Below are 15,323 nucleotides of genomic sequence, written 5' to 3'. Positions count from 1 at the left end.
CAAAAGACTTCACACACACACACACACACACACACACACACACACGTAAGATGGTCTTTACAGCCAGATTAGGCTAGCAGTGCACCCATTTTACAGCTGATGTAAGCTGAAGCCAAGGCAAATTAGGTGATGGGCGGGAATCCTTCCACTGATGGCAGGAATGCTCCAAGACTTAGAGAGAGACAAAGGACTTCTTCCAGTTCAGCTACGGAACTTGCTTCTGTAAGAGGGAGTGACGACCACCAATTTGGATGGCTTTAGAAGAGGATTAGATAAATTCATGTAGTAGGACTAAGCTACTGATGGCGCTTAGCCACAATGGTTATTTTCTACCTCCACTCTCAAGAGGTAACGTACCTCTGAACACCTGTTGCTGGGAATTGCACATGGAGAGAGAGGGATGCTGAGTGCAGAACCTGCTTTCAGGCTTCCCATCGAGGCACTGGATTGGCCAGTGTGAGAACAGGAGGCTGGTCTAGATGGGCCCGTGGTCCAATCCAGCAGGCTCCTCTGATGTTCTGATTTAGAAGTGCTGAGCTCAGTTCTTAAAGATGGAAGGGCTCCAGGTAGACTGGACAGACCTTCAGGCCCTGGAACAGCTCTCTTACCCCCAGAACATCATTCATCCTCACCTTCTCCCCACAACATCGCCCAGGAGGCCAAGCAATGAAGGAAGGGGCAGTGAGGCAGGCTGAAAACAAAGCTGTGTGATCCAGTTGCAGTTGAGGACTGTCAAACTGCACCGGTTTCCACTAGGGGAGACGTTACTAATTCATGCTCCTTTCGCTTTTGTTACGGCTTGTAGCTAAACGATGCCATTGCTATTATTTATTACTGCTGCTATTAACTTATATACCGCTTCGTGACAAAATGAGCTTCCAAGCAGTAAAGCAAAGTATAAAAACCAGTCACTTTTTCTGCCTGACAGCGCGATGCTACACAGAGGTTGACTCAGAAGTAAGCGCCATCAAGTTTAATGGTGCATACTTCCAGGCAAGTAGATATATGTATAAATGCAGGCATTTCGAAAGGGAAACGGGGCTATTCACACAACCATTTGTGGGACATGCCAAGACAGACTCCTCAAAATGGAGTGTTGGCACAATCTTGTCTAGTGAATGCTTCCGTCTGTGGCCACAGAACGACTTTAAACTGCTTCAGGTTTGTATTGTTTTTTTAATCCAAGTCTTCGGAAGGGCGGGGGAGAGAAAGGGCTTCCAGAGTGACTTAGAAATCACTAAAAAGCAAAAAGTGCCATTAGGCTCACAATCTAAAAAAGACATCACACAAAAGGAAAAATGGACTGGGAGGGAGGAGGAAATATGCAAACTCAGGCTCAAGTTCTTAGCTGCAAGTTCTTCTAATGACCAGCTGGGATGGAAAAGTTCAAGAGGTGGGAATGAAAGTTGCTGTGCTGATGGAGTGGTCCTGCTTTCTTTCTCTTCCCTTCCGAGCTGTAGCCTGATGAAACAGCTACTAGAGACTCAACATTGGACTGGGACACACTGTACCTCTCTGAATTGCACCTCAGATACATCACTGCCTCCCAGAGGTTACTGGACTACAACTCCCATCAGCCCCAGCCACCAGGGCCAGTAGCCAGGGATGATGGGAATTGTAGTCTAGCAACATTGGCGCCATTGGCGGCCAGCCTGGCGTCAGTGTGGCAAGTGCCACAAGGCTGCCTCTCCTGTTAATCTGGATTTAACACAGCTCTCCCCTTGGAAATCAATGCAAAACTCGCAAACCGTGACAAGGAAAGCCAACAGAACACCAACACACAAAAAAATGCAGACAACACAAACTGGAGTCAACACCACAAACACGACACAACCCTTTCCCATCATCACGTTCCAGCAAAAAGGGCCCATACAAAAGGGTTGGTATTCTGGTCACCACCACCCTGGTCACGAGTGCTATCTGGGTAAATTGCATCCTTGCTTATGTTTCGAAAGGATGAGGTTCCCACCCTCGCAGCTATATTAAGGGAGAGAGGGAGACTATCATTTTCAGCACACAAAGATGGCAAATTAAGGGTCTTTTCAGAAGAACCAGTGGCGTGAAATGTGGCCGGGGGGGGGGGGGAGAGATAAGGGAGCCACACCAGAAGAGCTTACGGTCTCGGAGGGGGAGCTGCTTCAAAAGTGCAGCCAGTTGTAATTGACCCTTCCGAAAGCACCATCTGCAGCCAAAGCTGTCTGCTCTGAGCATGCAAGAGTACAGAATGATGCGCTGGCAGTGGAGAAGGAAAGGGGAGCCTCCACCAACTCTCCTGTCATAAACCAACTTGGCACAAACCTAGGAAGTAAACCCCTTTCGGGTTCCAAAGGATCTGGGCCAATCATGCCCAGAGCAAATCAAAATCAAGCCACCAAGAGGAAAAGCAGTGGCTCGGTGCTAGAGCATCTGCTTGGCATGCAGAAGGTCCCAGGTTCAACCCCCAGCCTCTCCAGGGTAGGGCCGGGAAATGCTCCCTGTCTGAAGTCTGAGAGAGCTGCTGCCAGTCCGAGTCAACGATACTGAGCTAGATGGACCGAAGGTCAGGCTCAGGATAAGGCAGCTTCCTATGCCTCTATCACAAGCAGCTATCAGGGTTTGGCACTGGGGTGAGAGGCCTTGGGAGCCACTACCAGCCAGAGAGAGAATACTGGGCTAGATAAGCCATTCGCACCCAATAGTTCAGGCCAGTCCTGTACCCCTCCAGATAATATTGGAGACAACTTCTCTACCCATCGGTTATGTTTCCAGGGAGAGCAAGAGAGAGAAAGCCGCCACTGACTTCAGTTATGAGCTGCTGGACACTCAGAATCTACACAGATGGAACTCTATATAAGTTCATTGTAAGATCTGCTAACTTTTAGGAACTTGTGCGTGAGCTTGCTTTTCCCTCCTCCCTCCTGTTCCCTTTTTCCTCATGTGCCGTGTCTTTTAAGATTGTGAAGCCAAGGGCAGGGGCAGCCTTAAAAAACCCTCATTTCTGTAAGCCATTCAGACAGCCTTTGGGGCTAAAGGGTCAAGGGTACACAAACGCTGTAAATAAATCTATGAAAACGCTGCACTGGGACAGGTTTTGCCATGTAGAAAGATTTGCTGATGGGTGGGAGTCACTCTGAAAGGTAATCAGGAACGGATACAGGTGGGAGTGAATAAATATTAATAAAGGGAAGGGAAGGAAAAGGGGAGGAGAGCACCCCAGCTAAACATTCATATGTGGGGAGGTGGGGAGAGCTGATCCTTAATCTGATTTTCCCTCTCTTTCCCCCCCCCCATCTTATTTTTGTTTTTCTGTTTATATCACATTGTAAGCCATCTGTTATAAAAAGGACGGCAACACCTTTTGTAGGTCTGGGCCAAAAAGGAGTCCAATAAATATGTAGCAATGCTGTAATAAAGCTCTTGTCAGACAACATCCCTATAAGGTACCGCAGCATTTGATTCCCTCCGTATGGCAAAGGAAGAAGCTGAGGGCAGGAGAACGGATCTTGAGTCCTACCCCCAATTCCTAAGTGAAACTGACCCATGGGGCATAAAGAACCCAGGAGAGCTGTGGGTCGTTTCCTCTGGGTCCCCCTTTTCTTCCCCGCCGGCCTGAAACTCAGGTTTGCCTTGCAGAAGAGGCACCCTGGACACAAAAGGCACCTCTGGGCTCAGCAGCCTAGAAAACGTTTGTTTGGAATTCTGTCCCCACTTGAGTCCACCACTGCTGTCCAATTTGCATCCCATTATCCCGGCGGCTCCATTCCGCCGGCTGCCCCCTCCAAATGCTGCCCTCTCGCAAGCAGGCCAGCCAAGGGAGCGGCGGCAAATTACGGCTACCTGCTGCTTAATTAACATCAAACCCACAGCACAAAACTATGGGGATTTACAGGTGGTCCCTGGAAGCGCTCGCCTCCCTGCATCCGCTGACGGTGTGTCCCTCCCCGGGTGCAAAGAGCAGGGACCCCAAGAGTCCCAATGATACACTCCCAAGAATCCCATTCATCCCTCCAGGTTTCAGTGTAGCTTAAGAGCCACAAGGCACCACAGCTGATTTCGTATCAAGAGCCGAGTGATTGATGGAAGGCAGGCTGTTTTGCCAACTACTTAACTCTGCTAAGATGTTTCTACAGCGCCAGACGTTTGAAACTTATGAGCAGATCCCTGCGATCGGACAGGTATAGCAAGGGCTATGTGGTGTTTGTCTTCTACTTTCCCGTTTCGCTTCATTCCAAGAAACAAGAGACTCAATTATCTACAGCACCAGTAAGAAACAGGTTCTTCCTTTTTTAAATAAAGAACTACCACCTAACCAGGAGGGTTTTGCATCCCACAGTGAGAGTCCGGGTGTTGCAAACAAATATTCAGCCAGCATTCTGAGAATCTCAGCATTCATTGTATTTATAAGTTTCTAGACCTTTATGATTGCAAAGGTTATTGGTTTCTCTTTTTAAAAGTGTGGGTATCTCAGAAGCCAGAAAACCATAAAACTCTCACTGCTACTGTACTGATAAAATTATAAACAGCCATGTTTGTATATGGTGAATAACAAGAAGTGTTATTCATCACATTTCGAATCTGAAGGTTCCCAAATCTTTCAGCTCCCCACTTTCCTCAAAAATATCAAGTGTCTAACCCTCATGCCTGCTTGAAAATGTGCCAGCAACATCTGCTGAAATCGCAGAAGGCAGAGAGGTGGCTAAATAAGATTTCCCATGTCCCACCCAGCTGTTTGCTCCTCTGCATGGTCTAACAGCAGAACCCAAATGGTAAAATGTTGCAGAACTAAAATTAGGGAAAGGAAGGAAAAAATCATGCCCCATCTGCGTTATTTATAGAGGACACAGAATTCTGCTTGCCTGGGCACAGGATTTAAACTCAGTACATCCAACCCTGCCTTTCAATCCACTATATGGCTGAGGGTTGATGTCCAACAAAGGGGTGCATTTTGCTCATGCCGAATCAAGTTTCAATGTCAAGCAATGCTAAATGCTTCATTCTCTAGAAAGGAAGATGCCATTGCTCCTTTGGGGAACGCCATCTGCTCTAGAAGCTCTTTCCCTTAAAGGCCAGAGCTCAGTGGGGAGAGCATCTGCAAATGCATGCAGAAGGTCCCAGCTTTAAGCCTTGACACCTCTAGGTTGGGCTGGGAGCAAACCTTGAAACCTGGGAATCAATGGTAGGCATTGCAGAGAGCACTGAGCTCCATGGACCCACGATATGAGTCAGTATAAAAGCAGATTTCTTATTTAAATCAGCTCTTAATTCACAGCCATGAGGACTGGGACCCTACTTTGTTTTTAGAGGCAGGGCTGTGGCTCAGTGGCAGAGCATCTGCTTTGCATGCAGAAGATTCCCGGTTCAATCCCCGGCATCGCCAGGCAGGGCTGCATGGGGCTCCTTGTCTGAAACCCTGGAGAGCTGCTGGCAGTCAGTGCTGGCAGTACTGAGTTAGGGAGACCAGTGGTCTGACTTGGTATAAGACAACGTCCTATGTTTCTCAGGAATGAAGGTGATGATGATTTAAAAAAACTACAAATCCCTCTCTCTCTCTTAACTCCTGCACCTGTCTTACATTTCTTGGTTGTCCCCCAGAGGGACAGAGCTCAGTGGCAAAGCACTTCTTCCGTGTGCAGAAGGCCCAGGTCTTCTCCTGGTGGGACTGGGAATGTCCCTTGCCTCAAACCCTGGAGAGCCACTCTGCCAGTCAGTGTTGGTAATACTCAGCTTGATGGACCAATTGTCTGACCCTGTCTAAAAGTCAGCCTCCCATGTGCTTAATCTGGAGGAATGAAAACAGCGCTAAACCTCGACACACAGGAAGACCTGGTTACATCAAGCTTCACTATCACAGGTAGGACAAACACCTGCAGCAGATTCTGAACCTGGAGCCCACAAATACCAGGTGGGGACCTGATGCCTGTGCTACCAGCAAGCTCTGGAACAAGGGAGAAAGTTATAGGCAGCACTCTGTGCACACTACGATTCCCAGGAGGCAGCTGGATCAGGCCGTGGGCCCACCTAGACCTGCATCCTGTTTTCACGGTGGCGAACCTGATGCCCCATTGGCAAGCCCACAAGCAGGACCTGAGTGCAACAGCAGGAGCGCCCAGTGCGGTAGCTGGCACAGAATCAGGCATCCTGAGACTCTCAGCTTTCAGGCTCGCTTCCTTTTTCTTATGATCGGGAAGGTACGCAGAGAGGTTGGTGGGATGATGGCTGCCGAAATCTCACAACGCCTGGAGAAATGTAAGACTTTTAGGGGTGGGGGAGACTTGAGGGCCCTTCCCCCCTCTTGAGGCTAGAAAAAAGCAGGGGGTGGGGAGAGAATTACGCAAAACCAGTAAGATAAATGAATGCAAATCTGCTCGGTTTGCATAATTCAACATTTCCTGTTGCAGAATTCAACTCTTTTCATTTTTAAGCGCGGAATGCATCCAGCCCTAACCGCTAGGTAACCAACCATACCAGGAAGGGCTGTAGCTGAGTGGTAGAGCATCTGCTCAGCATGCAGAAGGCAACCTGGCACCTCCAGGTAGGGCTGGGAGAAAACCCTGCCTGAAACCCTGGGGAGCTGTTCCCAGCCGGTGCAGCCAATACTCAGCTAGGTGGAGGAGCAATTACGGAAGGGCAGCGTCCTATTTTCCAAGATGAAGGAACTGCTTGGAACAGCAAGCAGACCAGAGGGCATTCTGGAGACTTAAGGCTGGCCCTGCAGGGTCAGAGCTGCCCTTCTGGTCACCAACACACCTAAGAATGTTAACACCCCTTTGCAGCTAGATCAGGCTAGTGCAGCATCGTGTCCTCGCAGTGACCAACCAGCTGCCCCAAAGTGAAACCTGCAAGCAGGACCTGAGCACAGCAACAACTCTCTCAGCTTGTGATTCCCAGCAACCAGCATTCAGAAGCACACTGCACCCGTAAGTGGAGGTGCAGCCTTTTCCATATCTCACCTTTGGTGACCTTTCCCCCCCCCCGCTTCCCACCTGGCAGGAGTTATGACCTCATGGCTCTAGCCAATGGGTGTTGATTCTCCACCTTAGCTTTGCCCATGACATGGATGTGGGGCATTTCTAAGGCTTTCTCAAAGAGAGGGGGATTAACTGAGGAAAGGGGGGTGACATCAGTGATAGGAAAACAGGGGGAGGGGGGAGTGGATAGCTGAAGACGGCTCCAGGATTATAGAAAAGGACCTCCAAAATAGCATGCAATTATTTGCAAATATTATCAAGTTGAAGAGAACAGATGAGACCAAATTCAATGGCCCATTTATATCATTGCTGAGAGATCTTTGTGCAGCTGGGCTTGGAGGGCTCATTCATTTCAAGCGAGCCCAGATTTTGAAGAGAGAGAGAGAGAGACGGGGGGAGGGGGCGGGAAGAGTGGGAGAAGGACCCTGTTTCACGAGATGTACTGATGGATTCTCAATGAACCGAGACCGGCCCTCGCCGGCCAATCCCGCCAAACATAAAACGAGGAGGATGAAATAAAAGGCAAAGGATATTTGGGAGACAAAGGAAAAAGAAAATAACACTCCCCACCCCCCACCCAAAAAAATGAGGGGGGCTTGTGGTTCGTGGCTATTTTTGTGCGCATGGATCGGTTATGGATCAACAGTGGCACCCGGTGGGCGAAAAGGGATAAGGCAGGCTCATCATATCCTCTATCCAGTACGTTCCCAACCAGAGCAGGACTCAGATCTGCTCCATTTGCCTTCATATGGCTTCTCGGTCTTCTGGCTGTGGGTGCAAACCTTTCTTTCCTCGGTTAAAAATCAGAGGTTCTTACACCCCAAAAGCCTTTGGCTTTGGCTGATTAATATCCTACAGCCTTGTAAAGTTGGGGGGGTGTTATTGTTTTATTTTGTTTCTGTTCTAACTATTTAATTGTATTTTTACCCTGTACTGTTATCTTGTGTATAATAAATTTAATAAATAAAAAGATAAGATGTGGAAAAGAGCAACAAGGGTTTCACAAATTTCTGTGAAAATTCAGCGGCCGCTCTTCTGAGTGCACCTCCAAACTGGAAGGGGATAAGCCTCACACAGAGAGGTAAACAGGTCACAGTCAGCCAAGCCTATTGTGTCCCTAATGAGAAACAACTGAACAATCTCTTCGCAAGGCACAAGGCAGAAAACCGACCAACCTCCACTCCACGAGTGGGTGAGGTTCAGGCTATACATGCGGCAGAACAAGGTGGCAAGGTGACAGAGTGGACTGGACCAGTTCAGATAGGAAGACAATGGATAAAGTCATTTTAAAAGCCTCACTTCTGTGTACAAATAAATCACCACAAGCAGACAGCTAGCCCCTCAGGGGGTAGGCTGGTCTAGAACCTTTCTCTTCGGTGTACTAGTTTTTTAGCAGCTATTCAAAAATAACATCCCACATTAGAAGTATGAAGCGATACAGTTCAAGTGCTCTCAGTCCTCACACAGCATTCTAGACTGTGCCTGGATAGTCTGCTGAGAAATGAGGAATACTTCGCTTCCCCCTCAATAAAGTGAAACGTGTCCAATTATTTTAATACGGTTTTGAACGAGTGACAGGACTCTCCCCCTCTTCCTTCCTCACTGAACCCAGCTAGGAAATGTAAGTAAGAGGAGCATCAGTCCCTCCTCTCTTAAGAGTCTTTAACTTCTTTCAAGCATCATTCCCTTGCTCTGCCTTTATGCAGAGCAGATGAAGCTTTCCTTGGGACAGGGTTAGGCAAGTCTAGGGCTAGAGGCCAAATCCAACCCTTGGGACTTTCCCCAGGGCCACACACCCCTGTGTCTTCCTCCTTTTTCTGGCTGGAATGAGCCCTTAGACAGTGATCATTCATCTTGCTGTGGTTTCGATGCAAGAGAGGCCTGGGCATGTGCAGAAACCTTGGACTTTTGAATGGGTGGAATGCAGCCTGTGGTACAAAGATTAAGAGCAGCACCCATTGCTCCGCCTACTTTCATCTCCGGCCCCGCCCACTACTAGAACCCACATGGTTGCCCATAAGGGAATTGAGACCCTAGAGCTGAAAATGTTTATCCGCCTGACTTCTAAAAACTCATTGGCATTAAGATGAAATGCCAGGATCAAACCGAAGTTTGAGAATTCGTTGTGATCCCTGTTTTTTCCTTACTTCTGTATTCACCCCAATTTTGGGAGGTGGGAGGGGCTGTACTATAGTCCCCACAGACTTCTAAGAGGAGAGTAGGAGAAGAAACATTTCAGAAAACTACTAGCTAGGAAATGGAGCAGGCTGAACGTTTATTCTGCCAAAGGGCTAGCCACGTAGATATTGCTGCTAGCACCAAAAGCTGCTGCACGTGGAAGTGGGTCGTGTTTGCACCAATGTGGAGAAAGATTGTCCCAATACCACACAAAAATTTCCTCGCATGGAAATATTTAGAAAAACACATCAGTACTTTAATGTATGCTGGGGAACCCTGCAGCCTCCAGATGCTGCTGGACTCCAACTCCCACCATCCCCAGCTTTCGGCCATGCTGGCTGGGGCTGATGGGAGTTGGAGTCCAGAACATGCATCTGCAGGGTCACTAGTACCCCATGCCTGACATGTGGACCAGCCCAACATGCTGCCCTCCATCTTGCGAAATAGCTCATGGTTCACATTCTTGGTTTCCCTTGTGCCACAATTTTCCAACACATTGGACAGTTTTCTAACATGTCTCAAACTCCCGGTTCCCCCAGCAATACACAGTGCCCCACCCCCCACCCTGAACTGCCCTCCACTCCAAATTGCCTTGGTGGTACATGCGAGCCGGGTCTAACCTGTTTGGATGGGAAGTGGGCAGCATGAACTGGAACTCCACCACACAAGTGTTGTCTTTCAGCTGGCGGTGCTGGACGCTGTTCAGCTCGTAGGCGATGTATGCCCTTCGAACATACACCTCGGATGGAGGAGGAGAAGGAGGAGAGGATTATCACAGAGAGTTAAAGCCACGTGGCCATTTAAAGCAAAGTCCCTCCACGCCTGACAGGGACCAGAACCAACCTTAAAGATGGATTTCTAGGGAGTTGAGCCTTGGCAATGCCATTCGCATCCCCCACAATCCCTAGCCATAACCAAGTACAGCAAAACCAGTTAAGCAAAATTAGGAAATACAAGCCTCTTATTTTACTTTTTGTGCAATAAAGCAATGCTGGTCACAGAATGTAACCAGTTGCAGTAGAATTTTATTTGGAATAGACAAACACACACACACACACACACACACACACACATCAGGGATGCAAAACCTTAGGCCTGGGATCTGAATGTGCCCTGCCAAGCCTTTCTGTATGGCCCTTGGGACTCTCCCCAGGCCACACCTCTCACACTACTTGAGTCCTTTTGCCTAGGTGGAATGTGCCCTTGAATAACACCTCTTGTTTGCCTGGATGGAGGAGACAGAGGGATGAGTGAGCGAGTGTAGACACTAACCTACTGTAAATAGGTAAAACTGACAGTGATTGCTCTGTCCTCTTTTGCCTCTAAGGTAAAGGTAAAGGGACCCCTGACCGTTAGGTCCAGTTGTGGACGACTCTGGGGTTGCGGTGCTCCTCTCGCTTTTCTGGCCGAGGGAGCCGGCGAACAGCTTCTGGGTCATGTGGCCAGCAGGACTAAGCCGCTTCTGGCGAACCAGAGCAGCGCACGGAAATGCTGTTTACCTTCCCGCCAGAGGGGTACCTAGTTATCTACTTGCACTCTGACATGCTTTCAAACTGCTAGGTTGGCAGTAGCAGGGACCGAGCTACGGGAGTTCACCTGGTTGCGAGGATTCGAACTTCCAACCTTCTGATCGGCAAGTCCTAGGCTCAGTGGTTTAGACCACAGCGCCAACCGCGTTGCTTTTGCCTCTAGCCCTACCCAAAAGATGACACCACCCTTTCTAAAGTGCTAGATGCTGGAGTGGGCAAGGATTGAAGATCAACATCATCAAAGAGAAACAGAAGGGGGACACACACACACATTTGCTTAAATTGTTTTAAAATGAGAAGAAACCTACCTCTAAAGCAGCCATCCTCACTACCTGGTTACTGTGATAGAAGAAGTTTGGTAGTACATCGAAGATGGATGTCTCCGAAAGAATGAGTTTCTAGACATAGGGAAGGGAATCAGAGAGGAGAAGCAGGTTTTTCTAAAATCTTGGACATCCTTTACCTTTTCCCCCTCCCTCAAAACTAAGACAAGGTCCAACACATGGTATAGACGAGAAAGCAAGAATTTGGGTGCAAAAAGTCTCCCCTCCCTCAAACCACATTTAGCACACGCTTGCCTGGCAGTCACTGCGATGTAGGTGAGTGAATAGGCTGCCTGAGGCAAGATGAAGTGCTCCATTCTTTCCTCTGCAGCCATCATGGAAGTCAAGTAGGTTGTGAGAATCAGGACCTTCTTCTCTTCCACAGAAATGCACTGAGTGCTTGTAGCTGCCTCCCCGCTCGCCTGCCCCAGTCCTGCCAGCCCCCAGGCTAGTAAAAAGCTTCGAGGGCTAGTAATTTTGGAGCAGTCATCTGCAATGCTGCTTTCATTAGAGCAGTATCTTCCAAACCGGAGTCAATCAATCATTAAAGGCATTTGTTAGTCCAGAGCAGGGTTTCCCAAACTTGGGTCTCCAGCTGAATTTGGACTACAACTCCCATCAACCCTAGCTAACAGGACCAGTCAGTGCTGGATTTACGTATAAGCTGAACAAGCTATAGCTTAGGACCCCACTCTCTTGGGGGCCCCCAAAAAATCTAAAGGAAAAAAATAATGTGTTTGCATTATTAAGTTTGTTATGAATAACAAATCATTTTAAGATAGAGCTTAATAATTATTTCATTATTAATATATTTCTTCCTAATTGTATTTCACTATTAATATACTACTTCTTAATTGTATTTCAGTTCAACAATTACTTAGATGAAATACATATTTTGTTATGTGCAAATGGCTCTAGATATCTATTAGGTCCATAAATTACCATATAGCATATATTCAACACAAAAAAACAGTGACAATTTGTTGTTGGGAAAGGACAGCTGGACATATAAAGGGCCCCATTACCTTCAGTAGCTTAGGGCCTCATCAAACCTAAATCCAGCCCTGGGACTAGTGGTCAGGAATGATGAAAATTGTAGTCCAAAAACAGGTGAACACCCAAGTTTGGAAAACCCTGGTCCAGAGTGTTCATCCAAAGATGAGCAGCCTGCCATGTCACTGTATGGTAACCAACTCAAGCCTTGGCTCCTAATCAATTCTGCAGGACTGAGCCATTTTGCACTGGGTACCAGTTGCATCATGCAAGTCACTCACAATGCAAATATCCCCCCCCCCATGCAGTCCATCTACAGAGGAGCCTGCCTGTCGCTTCTCTGTATAACTCCCTAGTCTGGACTTGCCTCCTCCCAATCACCCTTTGCTTGGGGGTGGGTTATTCATTCCCATCTTCACATCAGATGGGCCTGAATCATTCAAGAGACAGCAGACTTGCCTACCCTCACAACATCTCTGCCTGAGTCTGTGTTCTGAGCCTGCTTTCTTCCAGACAGGAGCGATGCTCAAGGGGTCAGCTCCTTCAAGGATGGTCCACTCTTACCCTTCCACACTCTGAAAGCATTTTTTTTTTTTTTACTGCAAAATTGAAGCCCATACCTGCAAATTCTCTATACAGAACTGGTGCCCGTACATATCGATGGCCGAGAGGAAGATGGACTCCACCTGGTTATGTCGCAGCTCGTAAGAGGGCAAGTGGGAAGCGATGAGGACCTAGAGAGATAAGAAGACCGGGGGGGGGGGGCACATTTAACGACTGCCCGGAAGGTTAAAAAGTTGAACTTCAAACTCAGATTCAAGACCCTGTCCAGCCCTGAACTTAAAGGGAACCTATTCCAAACCCAAGCCAAGAGCTTCATAACTGACCGGAAGTTATGAAGACAGTGGGTACACCCCTCCCAGAAAGCTTTTAAAGACAAGCCAGGGTGACCCTACGAGTCTGTTGCACGTGCTCACGCCATCCGGGCAAGTGCATCAGATCACGTACAGCAGCACATTTGGAGCCCTGGTTTCACCAGGCTTTGCGATTTTGCACAGGAAAGATGGTCTGCCTGGCCGGGCTGAGCAGGGGGAGCTGTTAATTGGAAAGCGAGGGCGACAGGCTACTGGGAGGGGGGTGGGCACCATGGACTTGCTGTCAGTTTCAGCAAGTAAAAAGTAGAGTAGAGTGCAGCATGTTTTTCAAGCCTGTGGTAAGAGACAGAGCGATACTCTGCAGCGAGGTTTCGTAGATTCCAGGCTGGTGGGATTTACTGCCTTTTCTTCCTCATTTGAAAACAGAATTCTTGGATCGACCAACCATAACCAGGTGCAAAAATAAAGAACAGGTTGTCTCTGGGCTACAGGTGGGGGAGGGAGAAATTCGTTTCAGTTCACATGAAGAAGGGGACCAACTAAGTCTACACTCTTTGAAACAATTCGCAAACCAAAGCACAGGAAGTCTTCGAAATTTTCACTTTGCCAAATTTTGAAACACTGTTCTCCAACCAAGCAATGTGTACAAAAAAAGCATATACTAGGTTAAAGTGTGTGTAAAAATGCATATAACTGTGCAAGTAACATATGGAAATGTGCTTTGTGAAAATGTGTTTGTCTTAGGCAAAACAGTGTATAAGAATGTGCATTTCTGGAGAAACTCTGCACTAAAATTCTGATTAAAATTTTAACAAGAACTTACTTTTAGGATGGGGGATTTGTGAATTGATGTGGAAATGTAGAGAACTGAACTTATTACTGGAAAAATTAGAAACCAAATGAGAGAAACCAAAACTTTGGCATTTTTACCGATCTCTAAGCCAAGCGCATGCTGAATCTAGGCATTTGTTTCCAGTACCAAGAACTAAAACTGATCTCAACAGTTCCTTCACACAACTGTGTGGCAATTTTTGGTTGGCTCTCTTCTATTTCAGCAGCCAAATTTAAGTGGAGGAAGGAGCCGTCTTGCTATCGCTATTGTTAAAAAAAATAAAAATAACAAGCTGCAAGTCAGAAAGTTTTGCAGATCTCCTGCAAATCACCCAGTAAATTAGGAACACAGGTCAAGCCAGCTTAGACCTGCCCAAACAGACTGGCCATCCATTCCCAGCTGTACCTGGGGTGTGCCACTGGGGTCTGAACCTGGCACCTCCTACACGCAAAACAAATGTTCCACCCTTCTAAAGCAAGTTCCCAGTCCTCATGGTTCTGAATTCAGAGCTGGATTAAATAGGGGCATAGGAAGCTGCCTTATATAGGATCAGGCCATTGCCCCTCTATCTCTAATCTGACTGGCGGCAACTCTCCATGATTTCAGGCAGGGATCTTTGCCTGCCTGGAGATGCCATGAGGGACTGAACCTTCTGCATGCAGGGCAGCAAGGCAGTTGCTCTGCCACTGAGCTATAGCCCTTCCCCTGCCCTGCAAAGAACTCAGGTGGGTACAGCCCACTGTTAGAAAGAAAAGGGAAGGGAATGGAGTATCCCAGAAATGGCTAGCTGGAAACCTGAAACAGGGGCACTTCATGCTGCAACAACTTGTTATCGTTCTCTCTCTCTCTGCCCTATCTGTGAAGGCTAGAAATAAGAATCTCTATGGACAGAAGTGGTATACCCCAGAGGTCTTCTTGCAGTGTTTCTGATGATCACAGAGACTTCAGTTCAGCCACCCTCAATTTCATCCAGCAAGGCATTACTTTATTTCAGTAAAGTAATTTGATCCAGCAAGGCATGCATCCAGATCTCAGCCCCACCAATAAAAAAAAAACCTTCATTAATCAGACTACTGCAATGCGCTCTGCATGGGGCTACCTTTGAAGGTGACCTGGAAACTACAACTAATCCAGAATGTGGCAGCTAGACTGGTGACTGGGAATGCCACCCATATAACACCAGTCCTGAAAGATCTACACGGCTCCCAGTACGTTTCCGAGCACAATTCAGAGTGTTGGTGCTGACCTTTAAAGCCCTAAACAGCCTCCGTCCTGTATACCTGAAGGAGAGTATCCACCCCCATCGTTCAGCCCAGACACTGAGGTCCAGCGCCGAGGGCCTTCTGGCGGTTCCCTCTCTGCAATAACTGAGCTTACAGGGAACCAGGCCTTCTCGGTAGTAGCGCCTGCCCTGTGGAATGCCCTACCATCAGATGTCAAGGAAATAAACAACTATCTGACTTTTAGAAGAGATCAGAAGGTAGCCCTGTTTAGGGAAGTTTTTAATGTTTGATTGCTTTTTTATTATTAATATTCTGCTGGGAGCCACCCGAGTGGCTGGGAAAACCCAGCCAGATGGGCGGGGTATAAATAATAAATTTTTATCCCCTTCCAAGCTTGGCCAGAAAAGAGTCCAGCTGTTTTTG

The 15,323-nt window shown here is 47.7% G+C and overlaps 1 protein-coding gene across 7 annotated transcripts in view; it reads right to left on the bottom strand.

Annotated features, from left to right (window-relative positions):
• ACACA (acetyl-CoA carboxylase alpha) overlaps window positions 1-15,323 on the bottom strand; it is a 204,061-nt gene that overhangs the window by 110,328 nt on the left and 78,410 nt on the right. For all 7 annotated transcript variants that reach the window (XM_081172826.1, XM_081172824.1, XM_081172825.1 and 4 more), the window contains 3 exons: window positions 12,591-12,704; window positions 10,963-11,052; window positions 9,746-9,864 (listed from right to left, as the gene is read on the bottom strand). In XM_081172826.1, the coding sequence (XP_081028952.1) occupies window positions 9,746-9,864; window positions 10,963-11,052; window positions 12,591-12,704 (323 nt within the window). The remainder of the gene's footprint in view (window positions 1-9,745; window positions 9,865-10,962; window positions 11,053-12,590; window positions 12,705-15,323) is intronic.

The sequence above is a fragment of the Podarcis bocagei genome (assembly GCF_964188305.1).
Source record: "Podarcis bocagei genome assembly, chromosome: 15".
Taxonomy (NCBI): Eukaryota; Metazoa; Chordata; class Lepidosauria; order Squamata; family Lacertidae; genus Podarcis; species Podarcis bocagei.
The sequence above is the reverse complement of the archived record's forward strand: the minus strand, read 5'-3'. Positions and strand labels throughout refer to the sequence as shown.